This window comes from Vanessa tameamea, chromosome 4, assembly GCF_037043105.1.
Source record: "Vanessa tameamea isolate UH-Manoa-2023 chromosome 4, ilVanTame1 primary haplotype, whole genome shotgun sequence".
Lineage (NCBI taxonomy): Eukaryota > Metazoa > Arthropoda > Insecta > Lepidoptera > Nymphalidae > Vanessa > Vanessa tameamea.
The window spans coordinates 2,064,380-2,078,904 of NC_087312.1; the positions used below are offsets into that span (position 1 = coordinate 2,064,380).

Sequence of the window (14,525 nt, forward strand, 5' to 3'; positions counted from 1 at the left end):
GTCTTTCAATTGAAAATACTGAAAATATTTATCCAACGGCTGTATATAGTTTCATAATTCAAGATTTTAATAATTTACTGGACGATATACTGTCGATCACAGCCACAAAAACGCTTAAGATTTTATTTATTTTTATTGTACAGGATAATGTTTTCCTGCTATATCCAAGGTATATTTAAAAGTAACTAATATTAAACAAAACATTGAATTCATTAACACATTACGTAAATTTAAAAGTACAGTCCGCAACGCCATAAAAACTAAGTCGGTTGACTCAACCATGAAGTAGCATTATTGTAATTTTCTGTTAATTTATCTTTATTACGTTTTTGTCAAAATTTAAGTGAATATTGTTGATACCTACATGTACTGTTCTGTACCTTCAAAAGCACAAATATATTTGGTTATTACATTATAAGAAACCGCATGGTGAGGTACAAATCGCTATCAGATGTATTTCGTGTATTAAATAAATAAAGTAACTCGTCACGACTATCATACTCTTTAGTAACAATAAATTTGAACATACTGAGTTTTATTTTCATAAATAAAAATAAATTAAAAATATATTTTACATATTAACCTCGTCCAGCAGTTTTGGTGTGTTGGAGTAATAATAAAAACAATCAAATTTATAATATAAGAGAGATGATTAGATAAGATAATATCAGGAAGACGTTTACGATCTAATATCTACAGATATACTGATACTAATATCTATAGATACTCTGTATGTTTCTTTGCTCAGCCGTATCTGTAATTACGTACGACACGACCCATAGTTCAGACACGGTTCAATCACACGGCCTTATTACAGTTTTATTATACGGGGTGTCCGTTAATAAATAGATAACCTTGAAACAATTCATCAACGATTAATTTGTTACCTAACCTTTACCATTGGGTTGAACAAACGAAAAAATTGTATCCCATTTTACAATATATTTCTTTAAAAAATACAAACAGTATGTATGTATGACAAACGCACTTTTAAAAATAAATCTTTTTTTTTTCTGTTCATATGGATGTTGTCTAGCTTAAATATTAACTCAAATTAAATAAACAACAGAACACCTACAGCTGCCTTTTAAATAAAAGTTAAAAAATATTTTGACATTTCTAACTGCGAACACGAAATTCCAAAAAAACGTTGATACCACATTTGACCCACTTAGAGTATTCATCTTCAGAAATACTTTCTTATTGCTATTAGCTCTAGTTTATAAAATATACTATATTATGAATATATACACGATAGGAAAAATATGAGTACAAATCACAGCTGCGTGGAATTGTGGCAAGGACTTATTATTAATTGCGTATATTAATATTAACAAAGAATTATTTTCACAGATTATGTAAATAACGCTTAAGATCGATAATATTTAATCTATACTAATATTATAAAAGTAACTATGTCTGTTACCTCTTTACGCTTTGACCGCTGAATCTATTTAGATGAAATTTGGTTTGGAGATAGTTTGAGTACTGGGGAACTAGAGATAGGTATTTCTTTTAAATACACCACTCAAGGTGGTAAAATTATAGGTTGACGGTTGGTGTGCTATAGGTAGAGTTATATAAACTTTTTATAATTAATTTATATTTGTTTCAGCGTTACAAAACTGCGAATCGCTACTGGACCAAGCAATCGTCACTTCTGTGGATGCTACGCAGACGGGCCAGAGTGTTATACTTTGTCCTGGGACCATAGAAAAAAGCTGCTTTAACGGCCATTCAGGTGTAATCAGGTGTGGATTATGTCATCTGGCTATACCGCGAGGTTGGTCGTGGGGAGGGCCTGCGTCGCCATTTTGTCCCATCTGGGTCGAACTAAAAGTGCCCGATTGACAAAAAATAATCGTTAAAGTTAGTAACGATTCATACATTTACTGTGCGACGACAGCACATCTATTGTTGTTACAATTCTTTTTATTCCATTTGCTATTTTAGGGCGGCCATGTTTACCAAATGTCACTTTTGCCGCCAATTTATTTTATTCTTTTTTTCTGACCCGATCTTAAGTTATTCGCAGTAAGCAAAGATTAATGAAAAATATATTTTTAATAATCAATGCCATGTTTACAATTCTTAAAAAAATAATCGTATTATTGTAAGAAGATTCTGTATATTTTCTGTACATTTTAGTTATTTATGTATTATAACAGTTATTTTTATTGATAAAAAAGAGATGTATTTCTGTATATACATGTATTTTTTAAAATGTAACTGTAACCGAAACGTGTTTTATTATAATATTGTTTTTTTATTTTTTAAATTTTATTTAGTGAGATGTACTTGCGTCCTTTTAGCCTAAATTATTCATAAAAATCATAATTATGTTAAAATATTGTACATTTATCGGGATTTAAGCTTAATACCGTATTACATTACAATTTTTAAAATAGATTTCTCAATGTCACGTTTTCTGAACTTTTCGAAACTTATGAAAAGTTGCCAAATGATATTATGAATTTTTAATGTGTCAAGAGAATTAAATAATAGACATTTATAGAGTTTTGAAATCGATTTGACGTTTAAGCTTAGCATTTTGTAGGACTTCGTTATAAATCGTTTTAAAATAAAATGCTAAAATGAAACAGCGTACCTGATATGCTTTGCTTTTTAGGACGTGAATACGTTATCCGATACGATAATTTTATCGGACAATGAATCGATATCGAGAATCACGAAAGTTAATTTCAACGTTAAATTTACCGGCAACAATTTTATATGTAACGTTTGAGTGCAATATTCCGATAAAAGGTTTCGCTTGTGACATATGTACAGAGTTACACGAGAAATTTTTTTTATTATAAGCAACGGTATTATAACTTGCAAATTATGGGCTCCAATAAGATTCTCTAACTTGAAACGTATCTCGATGTTTTGTCGATTATCGTATCGAATGGCGTAGCAACGTTCTTAGGACGTTAGGAATAATGAAATTTATAAAATACGACGATTTTCGTAGAGTTGAATCACTAAAAACACCTATTTAATTACAGAGATCTATTTAATATTTTTGTATTATTGTATGAGGAATTGATCTCGTATTTATTAAATAATCTCGGAGAATGTAACAAATATTTAAATGTTGAAAAAGTTCCTTAAATAGTTACTACTGATTTAAGCGAATTCAATTCAATTAAATAAAAAAAATCTTAAAAGTTAATTTTTTTTTGTTTTGTTGTGAGTAAAAGAGACAAATTATAGAGCGCGCGTGTCACTTGTAGTTCGCTGTGCCTGTTATTGATCGGGCATAGACAATGGCGTCTAGCGGATATTACCAAACTTTATCGAAACTAGATATGTTTAAAACTCTTATTTAACATATTAATATACGTAAATTAAAGTAATTGTAGAATGCATATTATAAGTAACTGAAAATACTGAAAGAATTGCATAAATAACGTAAAGCAATAAGTAATCAATAATATACCGCTAATGATTGTTCTAAAAACAAACAATTGAACATTAACAAAAAAAAATGCGTTTCACGCGTAGTACTTATTATATGACTAATTACAGGATGCTTCTGTGTATCTACATAATTGCTCGCGGTTCATACTCGGTTCCATGTGCTCTATAACTTGCTTACTTACTACTCTAAAACCTAAAGTTTTCTCACGGGCAAGTAACAAACCTAATTGCCTTCCAATATGTAATACAATTTTACGCCCATATTTAACATTAAATTAATTTGAATTATTTTCTCATATAATTTGACTTCAGTTAAGTCTGAAGGACAGTGTTTGTTACAATAAATAAATGAATTATTAAACAATGACTTGAAGTAAATTAAAACGGAATTATGAATTTACTTTTATGTGACACATCGGATGTCGTATTTTTTTCGCATTATTACCTGTTTTGTGATAAAAAAATTGTAATTTATTTTTTATGTTTATTATATTTTAAGTGTTATGTGTTACCGTGGTGTAATTTATTTGGTGGATTGAAATAAATAAATCAGAATTGTATTTTTTTTTTTTCATATACCCCGATAATTTAAAATGCGGATGGTGGTGTTACTACTGCTACTGTTGGGAGGTCAAACAATGTTGTAATTATTGTATGAAACAACAGTACTAAGTATTACTGTTTGATGGTAGTACAATAAGTGAGCGGTTTACCTACCCAGACGGGTTTGCACAGAGAACTACCACCAAGTAAAGTTATAAGTTGTAATTTAACTCAGAGATCACAAAATGTTATTGTTCTATCAGTTTATGATTTCAAAACGAGTTTATCATTCTAACACGAGCATATATATATACAGTATTCCAACCATAAAAGGAAAAAAGACAAATAAACAACATTTGACATCCAATTGACGCGATATCATTGGTCGAGAGCTTGATTAATCTATGATATTCACTATGGATTTGCGAAAAAATGGTGTTTTGAACGACGGCGAAACTGTTATCGGAATTTTGGAAGTAAAATTAAAGTTGAAATAAGTAGTTAAATGTAATAATACTATTGTATAATATTAATCATAAACAGTAGTGCACAATATATGTAGCTGAGTTATTAGAAAATCGCATGAAATACGTAAATCTAAGGTTTGTTTATCTTTTTTCCTATTCTATAGGCTATACATTCATGCCTACCTTCATATATTTTTGAAGGATAGAACTCTTAATAATAATATATAATAAACCGACGGGCTTGGGAGCCAGAGGCCAACCGGCCTCGAACAGGGTCCCCGCTTCCGGTGGTGGTGTGCAGCGCATGCGATGGACACAACCCATTAATGAAAATGTCATGCGCGCATACTATGGGGCTACAGAGGGGGGAATTAATCTCACGGCGTACCGTGTTAGGATGCTCTCTCTGTTTCGGGCGCTTGAACCAGCTATCAACGTCTCGGCTCAACGACTGTCGGATCAGGTGCGGATCATTCTGCGTAACAACAGGCTGAGTGACACCGTGCTTGACCGGATTCGCTCAGAAATGTGTAATAGCGGTTTCACTTCCGCCCCGTCACAGCCCGTGGTTGAGGGACCACTTCCTGCAACACCACAGGGCCCAGATCATGATGATGAGGGCGAGGGTGACATGGCTATTACAACAAGTAAGTACAGTGATCAACTGAGGAGCGCACTGGCGGATGCGATTCGGGAGTATCGTAACACTCCCGCTGAGCTTAGGCCACGGTTGCCACGTTTGCCCATGACTAAACGGAATAGGGACCTAGTGTGCACTCTGGATTCACTGCTCGCAGATTATTTTGAGAGCAGTGAAAATCTCGAAGATACGCACTCAATTCTGTTTTGTGCGGCTGTTGCAGCATGTCGTGTAGCTGGTGTTACATTTGAAGACACCGAACGAGCTATACGACCAAAGGCTGCTGCACCGGCCTGGCAGAGCAGGATTGAGAAGCGTATTAATGAGACCAGAGTGCTCATTGGAAAACTATATTGTTTTAAGGAAGGGAATACGCGTCCACGTGTAATGCGTTTTGTGGGGCGGGCGTTCTTGGGGACTGGTATCAGTTCGCAAGAATATCCGTCCCATGTCATGGAGCGTATTGACTTCCTAAAACAAAAAGTTTATGCATGGGCGAGCCGCATCCGTCGGTACAGGCGGCGAGTGGACCGTTATTACTTGAATCGCATATTCCAGAGCGATCAAAGGTGGGTGTACAGAACGTGGGAGCGACTTGACCAGGGTGTGAGCGATGGATATTGCCCAGATGATGATACCACGAATACATTTTGGCGCAACATCTGGTCGGTGCCCGTCGACCACATTGAAGGTGACTGGATGCGGGAGGTCAGGCAAGCGTGCGAGCCTTTGGAAGCGATGGGAGAAATTTCCATTGCTTCTGAAGATGTAGCCGCTGCTGTTCGGTCCGTTCCCAACTGGAAGTCTCCGGGACCGGACGGGCTGCATAGCTTTTGGCTAAAATGGCTACGCAGCTCGCATGATTGCTTGGCATCTCAGTTCCAGTCAGCTCTAGAGTCTGGGTCGCTACCACAGTTCCTTACCACCGGAGTCACCCACCTGCTCCATAAGTCAGGTAGTGCAACGGATCCTAAAAACTATAGACCGATTACTTGTTTACCAACGGTCTATAAGCTCCTTACCTCCATTCTGAGAGATAAGATTAATAGTCACATACAGAATAATAATATTTTATCTGTCTCTCAGAATGGATGTAGGGGTGGATCACGAGGCACTAAGGAGCTACTCCTCATTGATATGACCATTAGCCAACAGGTTCGTCGTTTTCGAAAGAGTCTGTCGACATGCTGGATAGATTACAAGAAGGCCTATGATTCCGTGCCGCATACATGGCTCTTGAGGGTGCTGGAGTTGTATAAATTAGATACAACTCTATGCAGTTTCTTGAGATCATGTATGGGGCAATGGCGGACAGTCCTTCGCTATCCAGGATGCCGAACGATTCATGGTAATGACGAACCGATAAGGATTGAGCGGGGAATATTCCAGGGCGATAGTTTGAGTCCATTGTGGTTTTGTTTAGCCTTGAACCCTCTAAGTACTCTGTTAGAGGGTTCAAGGTTAGGCTATTGTTTGCGGAGAGGAGGTAAAGTTATATCTCACTTACTTTACATGGATGACTTAAAGCTCTTTGCACCTTCAGGTTCACAACTAATGGAGTTACTAAAGGTAACAGAAACTTTTAGTAATTCTATTAGAATGGAATTTGGAGTTGACAAGTGCGCGGTTATGCATGTAGAGCGAGGAGAGATTATGGAATCTGACGGATTACAACTTTCAGATTCCATAAACTTTAGATCACTGTCCGCAAACGAATCATACAAATACTTGGGTGTGTCGGAAGCGTTAGGCATCAATGTGACCGACATGAAACAATCACTGCAGGAGCGTTTCTTTGGTCGTCTGAAAAAAGTACTCAAGAGTCTTTTATCGGGTGGTAATAAGGTTCGCGCCTTCAATGGTTGGGTCATGCCGGTCTTGATGTACTCTTTCGGCATACTCAAGTGGACTCAAAAAGAACTAGACGCCTTGGATAGGAGAGTCCGTGTCCTGCTGACTGCATATCGGATGCATCATCCTCGGTCTTCGGTGATGAGATTGTATATCCCACGGAGATGTGGTGGCCGTGGTTTTTTAAATGCCAAGACCCTACATAACAGTGAGGTATACAAACTCAGGGAGTATTTTCTCCACACTGACTTGGATATGCACCGAGATGTAGTTACAATGGACAAGGGGCTAACTCCGCTCTCCTTAGGCAAAGAGAACTGGCGCAAACCTGTAGTACTAAGTACTGAGAACCGCAAGGAGGTATGGAAGAGCAAGGAGTTACACGGACGCTTCTATCGGGCCCTTCATGGACCCGATGTGGACTTTATAGCGTCCGTAGCTTGGCTACGGTTCGGCAACCTATTTGGTGAAACCGAAGGGTTTGTCTGTGCAATTATGGACGAAGTTATCATGACGAACAATTACCGGAAGTATATTGTGAGGGATGGCACGGTGGACATATGTCGGGCGTGTCACACTCCGGGCGAATCCATTAGACATATTATTTCCGGTTGTTCTCGTCTTGCTAACGGAGAGTATTTGCACAGACATAATCAAGTGGCCAAGATTATCCATCAACAACTTGCACTTCGATACGGTCTTGTGGTATCAGAGGTACCCTACTACAGGTATGTGCCCGACCCAGTTCTCGAGAATGGTTGTATCACACTGTACTGGGACCGATCTATAATCACTGACAGGACTGTTGTCGCCAACAAGCCTGATATAGTGGTGATAGATCGGTCAGAGCGCCGCACGATAATTATTGACGTCACCATCCCTCATGACGAGAATCTCGTGAAGGCTGAGAAGGATAAGCAAATAAAATATCTTGACTTAGCTCACGAGGTTGTCGACATGTGGGATGTGGATACAGCAGTTATTGTGCCGATAGTCGTTTCAGCGAATGGCCTAATGGCCAAGAGCCTCGACCAACACCTTAAGAGGCTCTCGTTAGGCAGCTGGGTCAAGGGCCTGATGCAGAAGGCAGTACTCCTCGGCACGGCGCGTATTGTGAGGAAGTTCCTCTCTCTGGGGCCCTGACCACTGGTGGCTTGGACCTTGTTCCCGCCACTGGTTGGCCTCTGTATTTTATATTTTTAAATATATTTTATATATTTTGTATTCTATATTTAAAAATCTATTATGCATGAGTGTAAATAAATAAAAAAATATATAATAAAAGAACTTGGTTTCTCAATACAAAAACAAAATATACCTCATAAAACCTACGATAAAATAATATACACAACCATTTGAGGAAGAAATATTTATTACGAATTTTAGAATAAACTTTATTTTATTGAAGTGAATGAATGAACAAGGAGAAAAGAATCAACAATCAATGAAACATGAAAATTAACAATTTGTCAAACGTCACATTCATTTCATAATCTTTATGAGAACCGTCAAAATAACTATTTTTAATTTATTTTAAACGATAATAATTATTATAACAGTTTAGTTATCAGTGACGTATTATAATCAGTAATTACTTCGTCAGCAAAATGTTGCAAGAGACAAAGAAAATTGATTCTATGCTTTTTAATTACGAAACGACGTATAGAAGTGATTTTCGTTTTGGCGAAATTCGCGAATATCCAAAAACGACGTATATACCTAAATCAACACATAAGAAACGAGGAGAACCGCCTTATAGGAATATACATACTTTGAACGAATGGAGAGGGAATATCATACCACCATTCAATTTGTTACACGAACCTAAGGATATCGTGAGAACCAACCCCAATAATGTGCCGCAACCTTTCGTAAGTATTTGCTAGGCAAGGCATTATTTCCTATCTACGATACGAAACTATATAATATAACGGCTGCATTGAGGTAATCAATTTTAAAGAGATAGCAGTTCCTCCGATCCTTGGTTCAAATCCCGGGTTATATTAAGGTCATCCTAAGGAGTTATTGGGCTTTTCTTTTCAGTACCCATCGGATTATGAGTGAGTAGAGATTATGTTTATACATTTGATTACGGATACACTTGTGGACTGGTTGTGTGTTTAATGTATCTGCTGCCAAAATGGCCAGTATCTGGGATATGAACCTGGGCTGAAACTAAGATATTATGTCCCTTGTACACATTAGTATTGCTGCTTGGCGGTTGAATATCTGTGGGGGTGAAGAGTATGTGGTACCTATCCAGACGGGCTTGCACAAAACCCACCACCAAGCATAATAGATTTATTTAGACAAAAGTTTACATTTACGTCTACTAAACTAAAAATAATCATTTAGGAAAAACCTATAGATTTAGAACGAGAGCATGCTCAAAAGACACGTCCGCGTCTTGTAATGACGCCGGCAGTGAGTATGGACGACATAGAAGACGAACGCGCTCGAAAAATCCTCTGCACCGACATGTACACCAGCGATATGAGTCGGGGCATGCGTGAAGCAAGTGTTCCGTATAAAAATGTGAAGGCACCATTACCTGGACGACCCGCTCCTTCTAATTCGGTTAGTATCGTCATTTCATTATGATGATATTGAATGATATTGAGCTATATTGATTTATATCTTTTATAAAAGGAATTAAACGTCCAATCTTTATTTAAAAAACAAATCTTATACCTAAATGTAATTTTTTATTAAACTTGAGCTTATTTAACTTTTGACATTTTCCCTAATTTGTAACGATAATTACAACAGACTTTTTTTAACTTTTAGGTTGGATTACCAATGTTACAACCTCCTTATGTATCCACGGAGTGGCGAATGGATTCCATCACTTGGGATAGTAAACAGCATCGTGGCTATTGCGACCCCACTAAGGAATTTTGGCTGAGACAATATCCGCCTAAGTATTGTTTAAGGCAATTTTAATACTTCTAACTTTTCGTAATAAATTTGTGACTGAAAATGTGTTTTTTATGTGTTTCAGGTATAAGGTGTATAAAAATGAAAAGAAAACCGAATGCAAATGAACGAAAAACAATAAGAAAGATTAAGGATAGATCTTGAGACAGCTAGATTTTTTATTTAAGTTTATAAATTTATTTTAGAAGAAATGATAAAGTTAATTTTATATATTCTTGCAAGTTTTAAGTTTATTAAATAAAATATATTATAACTATACATCGACTTTTTGTTCAGTTTTGTACAGTCAGAGTAAGACAACCTTCGTCAGTTTTCAAATTCATTCCTTTATGAAGTCGTAAATTCTTAGTACCTTTTGAATCTAAAGCACTAAACAGACAACTGCATATAAAATTAAACTAACATAGTATGATAACTTGGTTCAAAATAGTGTAACATCTTTGGACTACGTCTAGTGTCATATCAACATAAAATCTTTTTTATGGCCTCATTAGTCATTACAAGATTTAAATTAGATATGATATCCTCTACTGAATTGTCAAAGTCTGTCAGTGGCATATATATTCTTGAAATATCTTGCAATCTTAGAATAAAATCGCTTGTAATATTATTCGGCCGTTATTTTAAATGGCGGTTAATGTAATGAAGGGACGTGTGATGAGTGGTTCCATCGGCACCGGGAAGTGGTGGTGAATCCTTGGCCTGCAAAAGCGGCAGATATACCCTATCGAAAATGTATGGGGTTTGATGGTGCAGCGGTGGATAAATAATAACGATAGAACCAAAGCAGCTGTCGTAGAACATTGCCGAAGTGTCTGGGAGGGCTTCAGAGGAACCGACATATGCTCTCGCCTTGTTGGATAAATGCGACAGCGACTACAAGCTGTGATTGATACGAATGGCGGATATACTCGTTTTTAATAAAATAAATAATATTTACTAACAGTATTTAAAACGGGATATTTACCATGTTTTTTATTTTTATTTGGTGGAGCTCGATATTTCGACATTATCTACGAATACTTGTTCACGAGACTGACGTTTGCGGGTAGATGTTGACGGCATTAGAAGTGTCCATATCGGACTACCTCCTTTCTCGTACGTTTGCTGCGTAAACACTGGTTACCACTACCACTGTCACTTTCACCCCTACTATTTGTTTTATTTACACTCTAAACTCGATCCCGTGTTTTACAAACGAAACTCACCGTATCGATTCGCGAATTTTTTATATTATTATTCAAGGGTTTGCATAACTTTATCACTGGATTCCATACTTTCGACAGTTAAAACCCATCTTCCCTATTGAAATTACTATATTTAGTAATTTCAATGGCTTCTCGTACCAATAGGGGTATGTAATGGCGTTCTGTCGCGAGTATCTGAGCATTATGAAACTCGATCCAATGGTTCGGCCCGGCTTCCAGAAAATGTTCCGCGATGGCTGATTTCTTGGTATCATTGTTTTTTACCGCCTTGATATGTTCGTTGATACGACAAGATACCGTACGTTTCGTCTGTCCAACATAGGATTTACCACAACTACAGTCGATTTTGTAAACTCCGGGTTTTTCCAGGGGAAAGCTATCTTTAGGTGAACGCAACATTTGCCCTATCTTCTTGAAAGGAGTGAAGATAGTCCTCACCGCATATTTGCCCAGGACTCTAGCTATCTTATCTGTCACTCCTTTAACATATGGCATAAATGCTGGTTGTCTTTCAACCCTGTACTCTCGCAGTAACTTATGATCCCGTGTAGCTGTGTTTCCCACTTTATATCCATTCCTGAATTAACCAGTGTTTACGCAGCAAACGTACGAGAAAGGAGGTAGTCCGATATGGACACTTCTAATGCCGTCAACATCTACCCGCAAACGTCAGTCTCGTGAACAAGACATTCGTAGATAATGTCGAAATATCGAGCTCCACCAAATAAAAATAAAAAACATGGTAAATATCCCGTTTTAGATACTGTTACTAATAAAAATAACCATGTTAATTTAAAATCTTATAAATAATATTTGTTTAAATGAATAAATTTTACCATAATTACTATTTATTTTTACTATTTTATTTACTACTTCCGTCTTGCGGTTTCACCCGCGTTCACACATACATACATATTCTATTTGTGTGCAAAATTTTATCCAAATCCGTTTAGTAAATTTTACGTAAAAGAGTAACAAATATCCATCCATAACTCAGAGAAATTAGCCTGATCCATACACACAAACTTTCGCGTTTATAATATTAGTAGAAAGTAGGATTACTACTATGCACTCTTATAAGAGACAAGACAATGTCCTAATGTCCGATGTTACACGAGCATTCACGAAGGACTATGAACAAAAGTTGGTAATTAGTATACCGATTGATGGCTTCTTCTTATTATTATTATAGCTTATAAACGCTAATATACTCTTTGCTAGATGCGACTTATAATGACATCGCGACGCAATATGTCATACTCAATCGGTAAAGCAGGTTATCGCTCATACTGAGCACATTAAAATAGATCTTAAGGTGACGAACCTTTTCTTACCCTGACGGTACATTATAAATGCAAACATAAAAGTGTCTGTCTGCTCTTTGCCTGAGGTTTCTATAGAAATAGATTTTGCAATTGCCTTGTCTGTCCGACAGTCGAATGCAACACCTAACACCTACATATATGAAATTGATAAAACACCACATTTTAATGTGTACCTGTATATCTATATATTATTTTATGTACTTACTATTAATTCCTCCCTTAATAAATCTTTATTTATTTTTAAATTTATCGACGAGCCATCTAAAGATACGAGTTCTTTATAATAAAACACAAACTGTCATATTATTTATATAAATTTATGACACGAATTGACGGATATTTTTGACATGATATTTTCTTTATTACTTTATAATACTTTTGATTTTTAATACGTTTTATATAATTATAATTTATAAATATGTACAGTAGATATGATAGTTTGCTCTTTAACTACGAAACCACATACAGAACACATTATCGTGACGGTGAAATTAAAACATCTTATAAAACTGCTTTCAAAACAAAACCAAAGTGCCTTAGAATTCGGCCGCCGCCACTAAAATATATTCACACTCTATCAGAGTGGAAACAACCTGGTATTCCACTAGCACTATATGTTAAACCAAAGGAAACTATCCGGACCAATCCGCGTAACACTCAAAAGTACTATGTAAGTGTAATTTTTATTTTTTTTAAGTTTTGCGTTTAAATATTTTTTTATAGTTTAGCCCTTTTTTAATGGTTTCTTACCCTGATTGAAGGAAAAGCCTTCAGATCCGGATTGGGAGAATGCGATGAAGACACGACTTCGCCTTGTTATGACGCCGGCTATTAGTATGGATGACATATCTCCACCAGAGTAATGTATTTAAGATATTAGAATGTATTTAAGCAGCTAGCAAGTATATAATTTTTTTTTATTTGTTACACAGGAAGCGAAAACTTCTGATTGAAGATGTGTATGCCAGCTCAGCTCACAGGTCAATGCGAGAAGGACTCCCTGTGTCCTCTGGAGTCTGCATATCAGCGCCCTTATCTTGCACACCAGCTGCAGCTACTCCAGTAAGTTTGATATTTCATATGAAGAGAAATACCTTTGTGATCTCGTAGGCCTAATTACTAACATTTAAATTTTTCAATTATAAATTGATATAAAAATACATATAATACCTATTTATAATAAATATTTAGATAACGCTTCAGAAGTTGGAAGCTCCGTTCGTTTCTCCTGAATGGCGTATGGATTCAGTTTCGTGGGATGGACGACAACTGCGCTCTCACTGCGACCCGGATAAGGAATTTTACCTCGCTAGATCTCCTAAGTAGTACGAAATTGAGTACGTACATATTTATCATATTCTAATTAAGTTGGTCTCAATATAACTGACATCCCTTGCATGAGGTAAGGTCAGAAATAAGATAAGTCTATGATACGGATTTGCGCAGAGATGTTGGATCACTCTGCATCTTTTACCACAACTTTTACAGGAAATATTCTGAGAAATTGTTTGAATTAATCCCTGCATCTAAATTTCGGACATCTCATCAGAACTCCCAACTTCAACCACACTACCTCGATGTTCGGATATCCATAACAGCACGGTTTTTAAGGCATTTTCTCCCTCTCACAATCACTCTGTAGAACCAGCCTTTGCCAGCGGCGGAGGTACCTTGCATCAAATAAGTTTGTTTGCTTCAAACGAGGTAGCTTGCATCAAATGAAGTAACTTGCATTAAATACAGTAATTTAAATTAAATTAAGTAACCGATATCAAAATTACCAATAATAAGAATAATCGAAATGAAACTAGTACCCATTCAATTAATGCATTTATTATTTCAATTATATAATATTTTTAGATTTGTAAGAATGACGTCACGACAATTCGCACGCAGAGAAAATAAAAACACATTTACCTTTTCGACTTTATTGAAAACGACGTTCGTAAAAACATCGGAAGCTCCTAAAATACCGTCTTATAATTGATATTTTTTTATTGCTTTTTGTTACAATTGTATTCAGATAACTTTTTATTTTAATTTTTATAATAAAAAAAATACATTTTTTTATAATTTTTGGAATTACATTGTACATCACAGAAGCTGTTTTTTAACATTGGATTCATATAAT

General features: G+C 36.0%; 3 protein-coding genes across 3 annotated transcripts in view; all 3 read left to right on the top strand.

Moving 5' to 3' along the window:
- LOC113395408 (endonuclease/exonuclease/phosphatase family domain-containing protein 1-like) overlaps window positions 1-2,959 on the top strand; it is a 38,278-nt gene extending 35,319 nt beyond the window's left edge. Inside the window, exon 6 of the mRNA XM_026633008.2 lies at window positions 1,616-2,959. Within this exon, the coding sequence (XP_026488793.2) occupies window positions 1,616-1,851 (236 nt within the window). The 3' untranslated portion in view covers window positions 1,852-2,959. The remainder of the gene's footprint in view (window positions 1-1,615) is intronic.
- Window positions 2,960-8,495: 5,536 nt separating this feature from the next.
- On the top strand, window positions 8,496-10,040 carry LOC113395391 (uncharacterized). The gene is made up of 4 exons (XM_026632985.2): window positions 8,496-8,795; window positions 9,280-9,501; window positions 9,712-9,845; window positions 9,926-10,040. The coding sequence occupies exons 1-4, from the start codon at window positions 8,532-8,534 to the stop codon at window positions 9,966-9,968; spliced, it is 663 nt and encodes a 220-aa protein (XP_026488770.2). The 5' UTR covers window positions 8,496-8,531; the 3' UTR covers window positions 9,969-10,040.
- A 2,722-nt stretch (window positions 10,041-12,762) lies between these two features.
- On the top strand, window positions 12,763-14,431 carry LOC113395413 (uncharacterized). The gene is made up of 5 exons (XM_026633012.2): window positions 12,763-13,064; window positions 13,156-13,253; window positions 13,327-13,456; window positions 13,586-13,731; window positions 14,255-14,431. The coding sequence occupies exons 1-4, from the start codon at window positions 12,813-12,815 to the stop codon at window positions 13,718-13,720; spliced, it is 615 nt and encodes a 204-aa protein (XP_026488797.2). The 5' UTR covers window positions 12,763-12,812; the 3' UTR covers window positions 13,721-13,731; window positions 14,255-14,431.
- Window positions 14,432-14,525: the final 94 nt, after the last annotated feature.

Bases quoted from the DNA above. Each gene is read 5' to 3' on its own strand.
- LOC113395413 (XM_026633012.2), top strand. From the start codon at position 12,813: ATGTACAGTAGATATGATAGTTTGCTCTTTAACTACGAAACCACATAC. The intron at 13,254-13,326 runs GTAATGTATTTA...TTTGTTACACAG, and splicing joins GATGACATATCTCCACCAGA to GAAGCGAAAACTTCTGATTG. The intron at 13,457-13,585 runs GTAAGTTTGATA...ATAAATATTTAG, and splicing joins CACCAGCTGCAGCTACTCCA to ATAACGCTTCAGAAGTTGGA.
- LOC113395391 (XM_026632985.2), top strand. From the start codon at position 8,532: ATGTTGCAAGAGACAAAGAAAATTGATTCTATGCTTTTTAATTACGAA. The intron at 8,796-9,279 runs GTAAGTATTTGC...ATAATCATTTAG, and splicing joins ATAATGTGCCGCAACCTTTC to GAAAAACCTATAGATTTAGA. The intron at 9,846-9,925 runs GTATTGTTTAAG...TATGTGTTTCAG, and splicing joins CTGAGACAATATCCGCCTAA to GTATAAGGTGTATAAAAATG.